Genomic DNA, 18637 nt, shown 5'->3' with positions numbered 1-18637 from the left:
TATATATATATATATATTCTCATCCTTCATTTTACCTGAAGTCAGGTCTACTCCACAACTTTAAGCCACAATGTTTCCAAAGAAATGAACAACAGTGGGGATGTCTTTACTTCAGACCATACTTTTTTAATTCTCAAGCTACTATGTAAATGCATCCTAAATAATTAAATGATCACTATATTTAATACATACAAAAATTACATTTTATTAAATATGTGTGTAATCTGTGATTTAAGTATAAATAAAAACCAATAAATGAAAGCCGGTAGTTTTTTCAGTGATAATGGTAAACTATGGAACTTGAACAGGTGATTTGAAAACATGGAGGTGGATCATGAACAGCAGAACCACCATATTTAAGTGATTAGTACTAAAGAAAAAAATGACAGATGGTCAGCTGCCACATATATAGACAACAGTATTATAGTGGCGAGTCTTCCATTCTGAGCACTTTTATACAGTGCATTGACATATTTCCATATTTATGACATTCAAAAATGTGTCCCCTTATCTGTCTTATAATTGGTGTCACAAACAGCTGGCAACATTTCTTGGAAGACTTTTAGGGTAGAGGAACCTGATGGCAGAAGAATTATAGATACTCAAGACATCAGGAACAAGTGTTTACAGAGGCAATAAATATAAAGGTGTGGAGATAAGGAATCAGTGTAGACTAGTTAGGGCTGGAGGTCACTTGGGTAAGGCACAAGATAAGAAAGTAGGGTTCAGGTTCAGGAAGGGTGGATAAGTGCAGACAATTACAGACTGGAGAGGAGGTTCAATAGCAGTGCATGTGTACACCATGAGGTATGCAGCTGGTAGAAGAGTCTCACTGAGGTGTAGGCTCTGTAAGTGCCTGTCCTTCACCAAAGCCACTTGTGGTGGGGATGAGGTTGACTGCAGAACAGTTCTCAGTCTGTATCCCACAGACACCCTGCTGCTGACAGCTGAGAGTACCTTAAGCATCATTGGCAGTACTAGTTGTCAAGCAGAATTATAGTCAGGTTCAGTTCAGAGCTCATGACAAGTACTAGTAAAGCACAGTCAGAGAACCTAGGTCATGGCCAGGGCGTACCGGATACATAAAGCAGGTCCAGGCTAGACCTCTGGCTGTAGCTTGCACAGTACTCTCTATTTTTTATTTCATGGTAAACCAGCCGGGTCTCTCCTTTTGAAAATATGACTTTCCAAAGCAACTTACACAGTGTGCATCAAGTCTGTACAATTTCTTTTTTTTCCTGTGAATTTTAATTTCTTGATTAAAACCTGGCTGTTCTCTCACTCAGAAATTGTTGTCGAGTAAAATTGCTTAAAAGAGAACTAAGGCCAAACCTTTGTTTTGGATTCAGTTCTCTTTTGGGTCACAGGAATACATTTACTAATGCACTCTTGTGAGTCAAAGTCAGCATATAGCGGATTACTGGCCATTATATGCTGACAGCACAGAACCATGCTGCAGCTGGGAGAGATCCCAACAATATTGTCGGGATCTCTCCCGGCTGCAGCGTGGTTCTACGTTGTCAGCATATAACCACATATAAACCCGCCGCCTGACAGAGCAAGAGCCAGCTGTGCTTGTCCCCTCCCCTGTCTACCTCACCTCACCTTAGGGACAAAGGAAGTAAAAACACTTCAAAACCTGGATGTATGATTCTGCTGTCAACATAAAGTTACACACTTTTTCCTTTCCAGACTGGTTTGTAATGGCTAAGGCTGAGGCCTCATTCATTAGGCCAATCAGGGCTGTACACTACAAAGAAACAGCGTAAAGTTGCAGTGAGGATCACAGTTATTTGCCAGGAAGCCTGTAAAAATCAACTGAAATGATCTGTAGCTGTATGTGGCTGTTTGCATGTAACTACATGCAGAGCGTTTACATGTGACTAGGGACAGAAATGTGGCACTGTAAGCAGACAGATCGCGCCTAGGTAGGGTTTCCACCTTTTCTAGCGAAACCCGAACACTCTGACGATGCACGGACATTTTTTGGGGAGAATGAGTCGCAGCTTATTTATATGTAAATATCACAGTTGAGACTATTTTCAGTGGGGCGCCAGTGACTTCTATCTTAATTTTGGTTGTCCCTGTCTGCCTGACATCTTGTGTCCAGGTTTCTGCTGCCATGAAACCCGGACACAGCATTCAAAACCCGGACTGTCCGGGTGAATTCTGAACAGGTGGCAACCCTATGCCTAGGGCCTCTCATCTGTCCCTAGCTGCCCGTAACCGCTTGATATCCAGTTACATGTGAACAGCAGCGGCTCCTGTCAGCCTGTCATTCACTGTATGGGCTTTCTGGCTGTGGCTGATCGCAACACCTGAGATTCCCGCTGCAGCTTTGCGCTGATTCTTTGTGGTGCCCTACTCAGCCATGTGAATAAGGTTTAAGGAGGATAGAACTGTTTGTGTAACCTTAGGTGAGGGGGCTTCAGCCCTGATACTCCATCTCACCTTTACGTTTCATGCAAGTTGATCCTCCACATAGGACAGAAAGTTAATGACTTTCAGAAATGTAAGTAGAGATAAGTGGAAAGGAAGTCAGCTTTATGTTAGAAAATATTACTACTATATTATAATCTTAATTTGAAATATCTTCTACAGTAATTTGATAAACTATTAAAAAGTTTAAATATTTAACCATTAATGGTAAAAAACATGCCTGATTTATGAAAATTAAGTGGCAGGTTTAGTGGCCGACTATGGGACAAAAAAGTCTGCATTGGTGCCTTACATTGTAAGAGAAAGATAAGATATAAGCTGCTTTTGGTGAAGTGATAGATAGGAAAATAAACACTTTATATTCTATATGCTAAAAATGTATCTTATTAATGGCAATTATGCAATATGTTTCGTAAAACAAATAACACCGTACTATTATTATAATATGTGTTTTCCAGCACCATTTGGCATTTGTCCACAGGCAGCAAGACAGGTCAGATTCTGGCTATAGGACAAGAGCTGACAACTCACACAGTGACAATGTTACATGGTAAACTGACATAACCTTTACTTGCAGAATACTTTGAAGGTTTAATGAACATAGAAAATTCAGATAAGCCACAGGCACAGCAAAACACATGTAAACTTACTAGCTTAGACTTAGTTAAGTAAGTGGGACATGTCCTACAAATGACATCAATGACATTTCCTTTGTGATGTTTCTGTAATGTCATATTACAAATGCATCCAATTCTCAGAAAAATAGTTTACTTCAAGAGAGGCAAACTATGCTCTTGCCAAAAGTGGGGTCATTCAGGATAGCGACAGAGTTATGTTCAAAGTAGATACTGAGGCGGCTGCAAGTACATCCGCGCAAGTGTCATCTTTATGGCAGATTTGACAGAGTGCTTCCAACAGCCCTTAAGTTGAAAGAATAAGTTGTTGGCTTGAACAAAACAGCTTGAAGTATCTCACAAATGTGCGTATTGAGCATGATTAGCTCTCTCAATATACTTTGTGTCTCACTAGCGTTAAAGTGTAATTCCACTTTTGCTAAGATAAAAACAATCCTCCCCTGGTTAATTATATGCATTGACAGGATGTTACCACACTTTATTGCATAGTCCTACCTGCTGCCATTTATAGTGAAACATTTGAAAAGTTTTGAGAAGGAAAGTCCAGTGTTGCAGTGCTCTCCGTGGGTGGGTGGGTTTTTGGGGGGTGAGGCCTTGGGGGTGTTTATTTGGTGTGCAGCTTCTAATGTGTACGGACCCGGGTGTCTGATTTGTGTATTGAAGGAACAGAAAGGGAGGAAGAAGCGCCACGACCAAGAAAACGCTGTGGGTGAGTGATGTAGGTGGACTGGTTTGGATAGACTGAAAGTGGTGACTTTGTTGGATTGATGTTGTCGGTGAACTCCTATCCTGTTATTAAAAAGGAATGTGTGTTTGGATTTGGACATTTTGGTGGATAATTTGCTGGGTGCCACTATGTTTTTGATGCTTCTAGCTTTTTTGAAAACTACAGATGGTTTGGGTGAGAGTATTGGGCCCAATTTTAGATCAAACAGGAGTAAGTGCCAATTCTTTTTTCAGGATAGATTCAATGGGGTTGATTTACTAACCTTATAGACACACCACGAACATGTATACACCTCTGTAGTGTGTTCCCTCCCAGCATGATCTATGGGTGGAATCTAAACACCTTTGTAGTGTGTACACACCCAGCAGGTGTGTTGTGCAAAGCCCTGCAATGAATTGCAAGGTAATGTGGTGTAAATTAGCTCTATGTTATGTTGCTTGCGTTGATGAATGCAGGAATGTAAATGCATGAGCTAACCATTTTTGTCTAAACTGTGAAGCAGCATTATATATGCATCATGTGCATGATTTTTCCATATATGGCATTAGTGGAAATATGCTTTTAGAGACTTTTTGGTTGATAAATACGTTTTGCTGTGTGAAAATCACACGCACGCACTAGGTTAGTAAATCACCCCCAATGGCTTTGAATCTGCTGTTGAAAGAAGAGATAAAGCATACTATTTTATCATGTGGTTTCTGTGTTTTTTTGTGCTTGGATACTGCGTTTTGTGTGATGAAGTGGTCTTCAGCCTTGGTGATGAGGTGTTTTGGGTAACCTTTCTCTAGAAATTTGTCTCTAAGGAGGTGGCTTTGTCTGAGTTAATCGTCTTTTTTAATGCAGTTCTTATTTAGTCTCCAGAACTGGCCCTTTGGAACGTTTTTTTCCACAGAGGGTGGTGGCAACATGTGGAGGTATGAATTGCCGGTGGTGGGCTTGAAGGGCGTTTTTGTAATGATTGTCTCATTGATGTTGGAGAGTTCTAAGTCTAAAAAGACTAGATTGAGGCTATTGATGACATAGGTGAACTTTAAACCTGAGGAATTGGTATTGCCATGTGTCAGAAAATCAGTGATGGTGTCTGATGGTCCATCCCATATGATGATGATGTCATCTATGTAACGGCCATAATAGATCAGGTGTTTGGCGAAGGGGTTGTTTTGCCAAATGTGTAATTGTTCCGAGTAACCCATGGTTAGATTGGCATAGCCAGGGGCGTAATTTGCCCCCATAGCTGTGCCTTGGATTTGTAACTAGAGTTTTTCTAGGAACGATAAATAATTGGGTTCTAGGGTGGTTCGTGTACAATTCAGGATGAAATATGCTTGTTTGTGGTAGAGCGCTGGTTGTTGTGAAAGGTATTAACGTAGTGCCTGAAGACCTACTTCATGGGGTATTGAAGTGCAAAGGGAGCACACATTTAGGGATAACCAGTGGTAGGTGGGTTCCCAGGAATAATGGCATAATATTTCAATTAGGTGTCCGGAGTCTCTGAAGTAAGATGGTAGGGAGGTTACTATGGGCTGTAGGAAGTGATCTACGTACCGGGAGAGGCCACTTGTGAGGCTGTCAATGCTGGAAATGATTGTGCGGCCTGGGGGTGTGACCTAATTTTTATGAATTTTTGGTAAGTGATAAAAGTAAGGTGTTTTGGGTTGTGTGGGACAGAGGACTGATTTTTCTTTGTGTGTGATTATCTCCTCCTCAAATGCTTTCTCTGTTTTCTCTGAGTTTTGAGGTCTGTGAGGAATTGGGATAGTGGATCTGTTTGAAGTGCTTGGTAGGTGGAAGTATCAGACAGGAGATGGTGGGCTTCCTTAATGTACTCATCATGATTTTGGATTACGATGCCCCCTCCAGTCACCGCAACCGATCACCGACAACATCAATCGAACAAAGTCACCACTTTCAGTCTATCCAAACCCCCCCCCCCCCACCCCTGATTACCAGTCCACCTACATAACTCGTGCTCAGCAATTTGCTTGGTTGTGGCGCTTCTTCCACCCTTATAGTGAAGCAGGTACAAGGACTCCCCTCACTTCCTACTTCCTTCAGCCACTTCTAACTTGTGCAGGAAATTACATTACTGTGAGAATTTTCTACATCAATCGCATACTGCACAGTAGGCAGAAAAACAAATTGTACAGAGATTGTATTGTCTAATATATGCACGTGTTGTGGCTTAATTAGTAGTCTATTGCCTGCTGTTTTCAGTCGGGAATACGTCATTATAACCAATGGTCTACTGTTGCAGAGAGATAGAACAAAGCGTTAGGAATGCTTTCCACCTCCTGACCAGCTGCCAGATTTGACAGGAAATGCTGATGTTGATGGATATATGGTAAAGCATATTCAATTCTACACAACAATGGGACGCATTTTTTCCTATTATTAGTGCTCTATAAAATGATGTAAACTCAACCCCTAATGAAAGCACTTAAATCTGTGGCTGTGTGCTGTTAGTGACAGGTGCTCATAACCATGACTGATTTCTGCTCGGTGTGTGTTCACATCAATGCTGCAACTATGTGCTTTGCTACCCATAAAATGTTCCTGTAGGGCTGGGTTCTGAATGTCTACTATCCATGACATGCTGGACACAAGCAATTTGCCCGCTATTATGCAGGATAAACACAAAGCAAGGGAGCACACTTATATGGTGTCCATTTTAAGACATACCTCAGTTTACTTCATGCTCTTAATATTATTATCATTATTATTATACAGGATTTATACACTGAGTGGCCAGATTATTATGACCACCCCATTAGTACTTCGTTGGGCCACGAGATGACTCCACGAGATGACTTGGTTGGGCCGCCTCGTGACTCCACGAGATGTTGAAAGGTGATGCAAGGAATCTGACACTGCACTGTTGCCTTTCTGTTGTCTTGTACCAGTCTTGCCACTCTCCGTTCTGCCCTAACATTGACTAGTCGCTGACCGCCACAATTCGGAACGTTCAGACCCAGATTTTCGGCTGACAGTCCTGTCTTTAAACACTTTAACAACAGCTGCTCTTGAACATTTAACGAACTCTGCTGTTTTGCTGATACGCCAACAATCATCCCACGTTCAAAGGCTGTTAAATCTCATTGTTTATCCATATCTTCAGAAAAAAATCACTTCTACTGTTGTGGTAAACAACCTGCTTCCCTATTTATAATGGTCTGGCCCTCTAGCAACTTCAGCGCGAAATTATAGCTAATTATAGCTAATTTGCCTACAAACGTCAGGTGGTCATAATAATCTGGCCACTCAGTGTATAGCGCCAACAGTTTGTGCATCGCTTTAAAACATATTGGGAGAAAGTACAATTACAATACATCACCATACAAAAGGATTAGAAGGACCATGCTCGTGAGAGCTTACAATCTACAAGGAGGGTCAGGTGATACAGAAAGTAATAACTGTGAGGAATGAGCTAATTGAAAGAGAGTAGATGTACAGTTTTTAGTGGAATAGTCTTCCCTGAAGAGGTGATTTTGAGGGATCACCTAAAGGCAGACAGATTAGAAGATAGTCGAATAGGTTGTGTTAGGGAGTTCCAGAGCATTAGAGAGCCTCTGGAGAAGTCATGGAGGCAAGCATGGGAGGAGGTGACGAGGGAGCTAGACAGAAGGAGGTCTTGGGAGGAGTGGAGAGAACAGTTTGTGTGATATCTAGGAATCTGACACTGCACTGTTGCCCTTCTGTTGTCTTGTACCAGTCTTGCCACTCTCCGTTCTGCCCTAACATTGACTAGTCGCTGACCGCCACAATTCGGAACGTTCAGACCCAGATTTTCGGCTGACAGTCCTGTCTTTAAACACTTTAACAACAGCTGCTCTTGAACATTTAACGAACTCTGCTGTTTTGCTGATACGCCAACAATCATCCCACGTTCAAAGGCTGTTAAATCTCATTGTTTATCCATATCTTCAGAAAAAAATCACTTCTACTGTTGTGGTAAACAACCTGCTTCCCTATTTATAATGGTCTGGCCCTCTAGCAACTTCAGCGCGAAATTATAGCTAATTATAGCTAATTTGCCTACAAACGTCAGGTGGTCATAATAATCTGGCCACTCAGTGTATAGCGCCAACAGTTTGTGCATCGCTTTAAAACATATTGGGAGAAAGTACAATTACAATACATCACCATACAAAAGGATTAGAAGGACCATGCTCGTGAGAGCTTACAATCTACAAGGAGGGTCAGGTGATACAGAAAGTAATAACTGTGAGGAATGAGCTAATTGAAAGAGAGTAGATGTACAGTTTTTAGTGGAATAGTCTTCCCTGAAGAGGTGATTTTGAGGGATCACCTAAAGGCAGACAGATTAGAAGATAGTCGAATAGGTTGTGTTAGGGAGTTCCAGAGCATTAGAGAGCCTCTGGAGAAGTCATGGAGGCAAGCATGGGAGGAGGTGACGAGGGAGCTAGACAGAAGGAGGTCTTGGGAGGAGTGGAGAGAACAGTTTGTGTGATATCTAGAAATGAGGTTGGAAATGTAGCAGATGGCTGACTTTGACTTCCTTCTATCTTTAGTCAGCAATCCAATGATCATATCCTTGAGCACCTCAACAATGCATTAAACTACAGTCAAACTTGTCAGGAGTCAGGTGCCAGGGTTATGTGCAGAGGTTCGAATCAAAATAACCGGCAACCGAGTGAATAACCGAGCCGAAGTGAAGTGAGCTGAATGCTGTTCGGCAATTCACTTCTGGCTTGTACGGCTGATTTCAGCCGTACATCGGCTGAAATCAGCTGTACATCGGCTCTAAAAGGAGGCAGAGTAACAAAAGTATCTAGTGACACTAATCGTTGACGTCTGACTTTATTGATGTCTAATGTTGACGTCTGACTGTTGACTAGAGGTGCCTTGGCGAGGCAGTGCGGCTTTCACATTTTCTGCAGAAGAAGTGTATCCAAACCTCTTTTTTTTAACCTTTAGCGGTGAGACAAGTTTTTTTGCATGCTGGCTGGTGAGTGTGCTGGGAAACTTTTTGCTGTTGTACTGTATAAAGCCCTACCATGTGCACCTTGCTGTAAAGCTGGTGACAAATTGATGAGTGCCTTTGCCATTTGTTTTGCTTGACTGATTTGGTGCAGTGACGCATGGGGGGTCTCAGCTGCCGTTGTGATGTGCGGGGTCCCTTGTGCGTCCCTGTACCTTTAAGGGAGGTTGGGCTTCCTCCTGACAAACCCGCACCCAATTTTATCTTTTGCTACATGTGCTCCTAGATGGAGACTCTCATAGTTTAGAGTTAGGACCGCACTATATAGAGGTGCCTTGGCGAGGCGGTGCGGCATTCACATTTTCTGCAGAAGACGTGTATCTAAACCTCTGTTTTTAACCTTAGCGGTGAGACAGGTTTTTTGCATGCTGGCTGGTGAGTGTGCTGGGAAACTTTTTGCTGTTGACTGTTGACTCTGGCACATGATTTTGATTACTGACTCCTGATGCTGACTACTGCCTTTGACTCCTGACAACTAATGCTGACTACTGACTTTGACTACTGACTCTGACTCCTGACTCCCGACACTGACTACTGACTTTGACTCCTGAAAACTAATGCTGACTACTAACAATGACTACTGACATGATTTACTAATTAAATGTTTAGTTATTGTCATCTGTTTAGTTCTTAATAAAGTGAACTCAGTGTCAGATATACACTGAGTGGCCAGATTATTATGACCACCCCATCAGTACTTAGTTGGGCTACGAGATAACTCCACGAGATGACTTCGTTGGGCCGCCTCGTGACTCCACGAGATGTTGAAAGTTGATACGAGGAATCTGACACTGCACTGTTGCCCTTCTGTTGTTCTCTCTACCAGTCTTGCCACTCTCTGTTCTGCCCTAACATTAATTAGTCGCTGACGGCCACAATTCGCACGTTCAGACCCAGATTTGCGGCTGCCAGTCCAGTCTTTAAACACTTTAACAATGAGCCCCTCTTGAACATTTAACGAATTCTGCTGTTTTGCTGATACTCGCTCCATGGCTCTGAGCGCCAACAATCATCCCACGTTCAAAGGCTGTTAAATCACGTTGTTTACCCCTATCTTCAGAAAAAAATCACTTCTACTGTCGTGGTAAACAACCTGCTTCCCTATTTATGATGGTCTGGCACTCTAGCAACTTCAGCGCAAAATTATAGCTAATTATAGCTAATTTGCCTACAAACATCAGGTGGTCATAATAAACTGGCCACTCAGAGTATATTTGATGGTAAGTGCATGCACACTTAGTAATGTGTAAGTGTTTTTTCTTTCTTTCAAAAAGATCACTTGCCCCCGACTTCATCTGTCTTTGTGCAAGCATTATCCAGGGTATATCACTATACAAAGATTCTGGTCTATAGAGGACACAATCAGTTAAATCCCTGTAATCCCTGAAAATCCTTTATTCTCTTGGCTGTGTACATGCAAGTCTCATATGCCTAGATACAAGCACTTATCTGGAACTGAAGTACTGTTTTTCCACAATTAACAGCAATTAACTGTTTTGTTTTGAAAATGATACAGCTGCTGCATATTGGGACATCTTGAAGAAGAACTCCAGGTAAAACAATTATTAACCCTTACAGTGGGGTTTTTGTCTAGGGGCTAAAAAAAATTATACTCACCAGAGCCGACTCCCTGCTTCTGTGATCACTGAAGTGTGTCGTCTCCTCTGCTGCACAGACGTAATGCTCCTTGGCGTCCTCATGTCTTTACACAGTTTATGCACAGTATATAGAGTGTGGTGACACCAGGATCCATAGACTGCTACAGCAGAGGGGGAAGAGACATTCTAGACACTGGTCTAAGAAAAAGCCAGCTCGAATAGTCTGATAAGTATACCTTTTTCTTATAGAACCTAGACACAAACAAGCACTTAACCCTTGCAGTGCTTGTTGTAGCCCCACTGCAAGGGTAATTTTTTTTCCTGGAGTTCTTCTTTAAAAATCTGTTCATTCAAACTTGCAAAGTTACAGATACATGCTTTAAAGCTTCTATCCAGCTGACAGGACGCTTGACTTAGATCAGCACAAAATGCTCCAGAATAGGTAAATGAGTATATATGAGTATATTTGATGATTTATGCATAAGACATAGGGATGCACAGATACCAGTTCAGATAGCATATGCCGATACTTGGCATTTTCATGAATACTACCAGGGTTGCAGTGGTTGCAGCTGCGACTAGTCCCCGGTGCTCCACCGCTGTCCTGAAATCACTAGTTCGTATTGTTTTAGAAACACTTACACATGACAATAAAAAAAGGGTATCAGTAATTGGTATGTGTGAGTACTTGGACAAGTATCGGTACTTGTACTTGGTCTGGAAAAAATGGTATCAGTGCATCCCTAATATATATATATATATATATACACCTCCTAACTTTTAAGTTTTTCTCTAGTCTAGTCTGAAAAAATAGCTGAACAAATATCAGTACTTATACCAAGTACAGTACTTGGTATCTGTGTATCCCTAATAAGACAGTTTTGACATTATAAGTGCTCCTTCCCAAAAGGCAAAATGATGCCTGTGTGTCCTACTAAATGAAGATGAATTACAAAGAATACAAATCTTATTGTAAGTTCAATATAAAAATTTGACAATTGCTACTTACACGGCTGCCCTTCTCTGGCCAACATTTACATCCTTCACTGCAGTCTCTTCCACCACATGGCCCAGTGTAAGACTTTCCACCCTAAGATCAAAAAGACAGATAATATTAATGAAAAGATGAATGAAGTGTGGATTGTGTCCACTGTGTACCATACATATAAAACAATTTTAGTAAATTCTGTATTCTTCAATTCTATTCAAATAAAACTCCATTAAAAGTAATAATTTCCCATATACTTTATTTATCTTTTTCAAAGAAGGGGCATGATGAAAGTAATTTGCTTAAAATGCATATAAGCCCTAACAATGACTTTCTCATATTTGGTCTCATTTGATCTGTTATATAAATATACAATTGAAAGTGTTTTTTTAAAAAATGTTTGTTCAATAGGTGTAAAATAATACCTGTTGATCATGTCAGACATTCAAAGCTGTCCTGTATTAATGTGCACAATTCTTGTGTTACCTCAAATAATTAGCCCTCCCAGTTCTTATCTTGGAACTACAGAATGGATAGCCTTTATCTTGTGGAGTTGGGAGAGTAGGTGGATAGGAAAGAAAGAAGAAAGTTGGGCAGCGCCAATATCATTCAGTCCACAAAAAATGCTGTGTGGTTTTTTTTTTTTAACCCCTAACAGAAAAGGGTCTTTAAAGGGAGGAGCATTGGAAACGTGCATGCATTGCAGAGATGTACTGCATATTTTTTTTAAAATTGTGCTCTGACATATACTTTAAGGTTGAGATGAGATGAGGGCATTTATTTTTACATTCCTGCTCTAAGCACTTTTCGGTCCAGTTATCTGCCAGCACTTTTTATTTGTAGTAATTGCTGGTCCACTTTAACTAAAAGCATGATCCTATTGAAGCTAAGATGGCCTGAAATCGGTATAACACAGTGTTGTTTAGTGGCAATAGGCAAGCTGGTGAGTTTATTGATACTCTTCCCCTATTGAGTTTGGTCTTGCTACTACACCGACCTAGTGACTAACCAATACCAAAATTAATGTTTTTTTTGTCATGCCACGTAGGCATCCTTAGGACTTATTTTCAGAAATATCACACATTAATCTGGAAACTATGATAACTAGGCACTAGTGGGAAAGTGCTTAAGGCAGTAGTGTTAGAGATGGTGCACCAAGCCTCAAAATGTAGTGATTTCAATGATTTTTATTTTGTTCATCTCCTCTTTCTGCCTCTGAACATGTTTATACCTTCCAACTTTCTGAGATGAGAAAGAGAGACACCTTCTAGTATAATGTACAGTAATTCAGCCAAATACAGCCATGCTGACAACGTGCCTATTCAGTTAAAAATAACATATTCAAATTAGTTTAACTATAACCTCAGAAGCAATTGTAATTTGGATACGGTGTTTATATAAGTTTCAACATGATGTAACACTTACACCACCAGGACCACATTTTGTTTATTCTGCAGCTTCAAAGTTGTTTCAGATCTGTTTCTATAAAATAACAATCCAAGTCTAGATGAAAATACCATTTGCTTACCATACCATACTATATATTTGTTTTGATAAAGCTTCATCATTTAACATTGTTCTAAAGGCCGACTTTTTATAAATTACTATGATTAAAGCATATCTAACCCTAACAACAAATATAATATATTTCAGCCTACCAGTCCTTAGATGTGGTGGCTACACTCTTTTTGTTAAATTTGGGCTTTTCTTTTGATCTGATTTTCACCTGATGATTCTGCCAATAACCTGTTTCCTGTCTTAGGGTGACAACACTCACTTACTGCCCTGTTGCTATGGAGGATCAGTATTGTCACCCTCGGCTGCTCTCCTGATGTGGACTACAAACCCTCCTGCCTTCTCATCTCCATTGCCTAGGAGGAGGTGTTCTTTAGTTCACAAAAGGGAACTAGTAAGAGCTGAGAATATTGTTTAAGTTATTAGTTCACTGCACAGAACATTACAGAGACACTGGGATTCTGGAAAGATCAACAGTTTTTTTTCTGTACTTAGAAAGTGTACTTAGCCCTAAAAAATAGAAAACGCATTCAGCCACCACATCTAGGAACTGGTAAGCAGCAGTTGTAAGTGCATTACATTTCTGTTGGGTTTAGACATCCTTTGAACAGTAAATAGATACATTGGCATAAGCAAGCCATAGTAGGTAATCTAAATGCACTACCTGATCTTTACTACTCAATTAAAGTATCCTTATTTACTTATTATTATGCAGAACATTAATTCACTAATTATAATACTCAAGTAAGGGTTAAACTAAATGTGGGGGTTTCATCTTATTCTTCTGAACAATTTATCAACATGATTGCTATCACCTAATTTGTAACACATTCAATTTCAATATTTTGTTAATTCGCCTGACTCTGCTCTCACTTGTGGAATGTAGCCTTTCTTTGCTAAGCATATAGGACTTTGTGCTCAGAAAAGTAATAAAATATTCACAATCCTCATGAACAGCAGTTTGCCACTAGTTCCAGATCCCCCAACACCACCCTAATCCCTGGTAGGGCTTTGTGTGGCAATAAGCAGAGTTTAGGCACTTTCAGGTACTTATTGGAATATGTATTGAAAGTCAGTCAAGAAATGTTGCTAATGGCTTCCTGATCCTCCCAGAAAAAGAAAATCTGTGGTCATTTTAAATCTGCAATTGCAGAAAAGATTACTTTTGGTATTTGGCACCATGCCTTCCTGGGCTTACTTCCTCTATTTACTACGTCAATTCAGAGAAAAAGTATAGATGGCCTCGGTTCATGGGATAAAGGTTAGCTGTCAAACGGAGGGTCCCTGGTTCAAATCCCAGTCAGGACACTATCTGCAAGGAGTTTGCATTTTCTCCCTCTGCTTGCATGAGTTTCCTCAGGGTACTGCAGTTTCCTCACACACTCCAAAGACATACTGGAAGGTTAATTGGCTCCTCTCTAAATTGGCCGTGTATGTATGCATGCGAGATAGGGAGCTTAGATTGTAAGCTCCTTAAGGGCAGGGACTGATGCCAATGTGCACTATGTAAATTGTTGGTGCTATATAAATACCTGTAATAAATAAATAAATACATTATTACACATGCTCGGGCATTGGCTGGTTCCCAATGTGGGAGAGTAAGTACTGTTCATAAGTAACCGTAAAAGTGCATGTCAAAATTATCAGCAGAATCAGTGATATAGGTGGCTGATTTTGTATGCAAATCTAAACTTTTCCACCAAAGACTGGGCAATGTGGCACTCTCCAGTCTCCCAATGGACCAATAGGGAAGTTTGGAGGTGGTCAAGGGATTGGGTCAGACTTGACTTTTGCAAAAAATGACAACATTTTAATTTACCTTCATCTGCCTATATCTGCCTAAAGCTCTGCTTATATACTGATGGTCATGTGGTCAGTTTGAATTGCTGATACAAGTTTATTTTAAAGTGACACTAAACTCAGTTAACCCTTAAAAGCGCATTCAAGTACCCTAAGTATTAACAAAATGTATCTTATTTGTGTATCACTCAACTGTAGATCCTCAAAACATCTCTGAATTGGTGCTGACACTGTCCTTCCTTCTGGAGGGTGGCTACTTTTGGCTACAATCTCAATACAAATTAGTAAACTAAACATGAGATTGAAGTCCATCACGGGAGTGAGCTTGGAGTGGTGACTACTTTGCAGGGACCTTGGGGAACAAACGTAGCCACCCTCCAGAAGGAAGGACAGTGTCAGCACCAATTCAGAGATGAGTTGAAGATCTACGGCCGAGTGGTGCACCAAGAAAATTAAATAATAATTTTAGTTATTAGTTCAGGTATTTGAATGCATTTTTAAGATTCAACTCCTGAGCTTAGTGCCACTTTAAATGTAAGTTCCCTAGAGGTGCCTATTGATAACAGGTAAAGCAGCCAAAGATAAAATAATTATTAATTAGATAGAATATTGATTCGTTAGAAATGAAGGTTTTTAAAGGTTTTGGTGAAAAGAGTAATGTTTATATTTGTGAACTGAGTATTTTGCTAGAATATTGTCATAAATTAAAGCAACAAACTCAGTTAAAATTACTACATTTTTTTAAATGATGTTTCATTTCAACATTGAGATTATACATGTCTCTTTTATAGTTGGTGTAGTCCATAATGATGATGGCTCCCCCTTTATCGGCGGGCTTCATAATAATGGAGTCGTCCTTCTGTAATATTTTCAAGGCGTTTGATTCTTCCTTTGTCAGGTTTGAATAATTTGGACGATTGTATATTCTTCTTGATCTATGACATTACGAGTATCATATTATTTCCCCACTCTGAGATTATGGTGCTGTGCCTGTGTAATGCTAATAGCTGTACGCTTGCTCTTTCCACACTCTGCCGATACTCCGGCTGGCGCATGCGCACTAGAATCGTGGAGAATTGTATCTCCCCATCACCCTGGTTACGAATGACGTCTATCATATGCGTCTAACCAGGACAGAAGGCGATGCTGTGTATATCACAGAAGGACACCGGATCGCAACTCTGCCTCACACTCTTTACATCCTTAGCAGATCGCCAAGATGATTTACATTACACCGCCACAGCCATCATTCTTAACCTCAGACTGGAGGCAACAAACTGTGAGTAACATGGATAGTATATATGTGTTTTTTAAACATGTTTTTGTATTTTAAAAATTGTGTTTTTCCCGCCATTCTGACATCACTGGGGGGGTGTCTATTGATAATTGGTTCACATCATGGGGTATATATGTGGTGTGTGGACACCATCACATTGTCACATCTTTTGCCCTGAGGAAGGGACCCTGCGTGGCCCCGAAACGTCGGCTGTTTGACTATTGTGACACGTATGTCCAATAAAAAGGACTTATCTATTTGAAACCAATCTGAGTGCTGGTAACCTATTCTTTCTCATTTCAACATCTGACATACTCAGTACATACAGTATACTAAGCATGATGAAACTTTGAAAATTAAAATTACACTAAAAAAGTACAAAGCATGTATAGACTTTTGCTTCATGTATGCAAGAATGATCCATTGTCTTTTGCTCCCACTTAATACAATGTGTGAATTCAAGGCACAAAGATATCTTGAAGGCAGGTTTAATGTAATTCCTCTTGTATTGTCTTCAGGACAGGACATGTTGTTCTAGTATAGGGAACATAAGATGCCTTTTGACTACAAATAGTGTGCTCCTAAGAGTGCACGCAAACAGGAATCACTATATTGCACATTTTTCTTTGCATCTCTTTGACTCATAACATCTTCCTGAAGGTTATTTTTTTTTAAACAATGTACTGATGATTAAGAGGACAATGTGTAAATGCATGTAAAGAGATGTGTTATATACATGCCCTGATGTAACTCTTGCAACACATTTTGCTTCTTTTGTTATGCCTACTTTCTGTGCATTTATAATGTTCCTCATACTACCAACTGAATTGACTTATTAAAGCAGAGCGCCAGACAAAAATAACCCAGCCCAATAAAACATAACAAATCCAACCTTTGCTGCAATATTGACATTTAAGGCCGAGATTTCCTCCGCAGCACCTTTTTCTGCCTTTAAATGTCCTCAATCTGATGGTCGGCATCATTCAACCCACTTCCTCTGCACCCAGGTTGTCACAGCCCATGACTGGACTGTGAAAGAAGAAGCAGCATAGTGATGGAAATAATAATTTTGTCACTTTGCTTATTCCTTCTATCAGCATGCTTATTGTCAATATATGAACTGATTAACTCCTTCTGCTGCTTCTTCCTCTCACACTCCAGTCCTGCTGTATAGAGACTATAAGAGGCTGATACCAGATAAAACTCAGGTACTCACACTACTTCCATTAAAAAAAAAAAATATTGATCTATTAAAGATTACAGAGCTGCATTAATTTGTGTTATTTGTATCTGCCTAGAGTTTAGGTTTAAGTATTATTGTCCAGCGAGTTTGGACTTCCTGTGATAACAGCTGGGGAGTGGATGAGGATCTAGTTTTGCGCTTATTGTTGGCAGGTCCTATTTTATACAGTGAGTTATTGAGGGATGTTGGCAAAAACATATAGGGGTTGCTTTACTAAAAGCCAATATGTTGTTTATTTTGCACGGGAATTTTCATTGAGCAAGGGAATTTTCATTTGGTTTATTGAATGAGGTAAAGCTCAGCTGACTTCCACCAGCCAAACATGTGCAAGCAAAAAAATGTTTTTGTTTTCCTTGCAGGTGAGTATGTATTCATTGCAAATTTTTTTTTTTTTTTTTTTACCACATCCACTAAGCTAAGGGATTCCCTTGCACAGTGAAATTTACCTTGCAAATTAAATCAACTCTATATATAAAGAAATGGCCACTAGATGGAACTGAGGAGTATAGGAAATAAATACTTTTTTCTTGCTCCTTGGCTCCATCAAGTAGCCATAATGTGGTATTACATTACTTTCGACCTGAAAAACATAACATACTGAGGGGTCTATTCACAAAGCTGCTGAAGGATCCAGCCATGGCTTCGGCTGATCCTTCAGCTAGCTTCGGTTGCGGGGCCCTTCGGTTCAGCCGAATCAAAGAGCTGCTGTTCGGGCTATTCACTAAAGCCCATACAGCAGCCAAAGGCGGCCGAGCGGCTTAGCCGAGCCGAAGGCATTTGTTTTGGCTCGATTGAGCCGAAGTGTCAGCCGGAGTGGGGCTCCGCCCAGCTGTAATGACATATCAGCGTATCAGCAAAAAAAATACATCAAAAAAATCTGCAAATATAGTTTTAATAAGTATTCAAAGAATACATTAATTAGGAATAGTGACATTATTTATGTCATGACACCTCAACAAAGGTTGCTTTTTTGTGTTAAACTGGTCAGCTGTACAAAATGGCAGCGGGGAACGATTGGTAAACTCAAATGTTGGCTTCGAATACTCTAAGATTTGTTATGGAAAGCTTCTAAGGACAAGCCTTGTGTTTCTGTACAGAAACCAAGAATGTTGTTATTATTGTGTAAGCCACTTGTATTAAGACATATAAACAGATAAATATTTAACTTCCTTTCGGTTTAATTTAAACCATGTCAGCTGACACATCTTTCACATCCATTTCATTAAGCTCTCATCCTTTATTTATTTTGGAAAGCTTTTCTATTAGGCAGCAGGCAATAAACATGCTTTAGAAACACCTGTATAAGGAAAGTAAATTGTAAATAGTGGTCGACAACAGCTGTCTCTGGTAATATTTTAGATGAAAAACTAAACAAACACATGTAACTAATAAATTATAAGCACCATGGTGATATTGG

At 40.1% G+C, this 18637-nt stretch overlaps 1 protein-coding gene across 1 annotated transcript in view; it reads right to left on the bottom strand.

Annotated features, from left to right (window-relative positions):
• COL4A2 (collagen type IV alpha 2 chain) overlaps positions 1-18637 on the bottom strand; it is a 169557-nt gene that overhangs the window by 124545 nt on the left and 26375 nt on the right. The window contains exon 3 of the mRNA XM_018557002.1: positions 11408-11488. Coding sequence (XP_018412504.1) covers positions 11408-11488 — 81 coding nt within the window. The remainder of the gene's footprint in view (positions 1-11407; positions 11489-18637) is intronic.

This window comes from Nanorana parkeri, unplaced genomic scaffold (assembly GCF_000935625.1).
Source record: "Nanorana parkeri isolate BGI_ZX_2015 unplaced genomic scaffold, ASM93562v1 scaffold262, whole genome shotgun sequence".
NCBI classification, from domain to species: domain Eukaryota; kingdom Metazoa; phylum Chordata; class Amphibia; order Anura; family Dicroglossidae; genus Nanorana; species Nanorana parkeri.
Note: the sequence above shows the minus strand (reverse complement) of the source record. Positions and strands in the feature narration are given on the sequence as shown.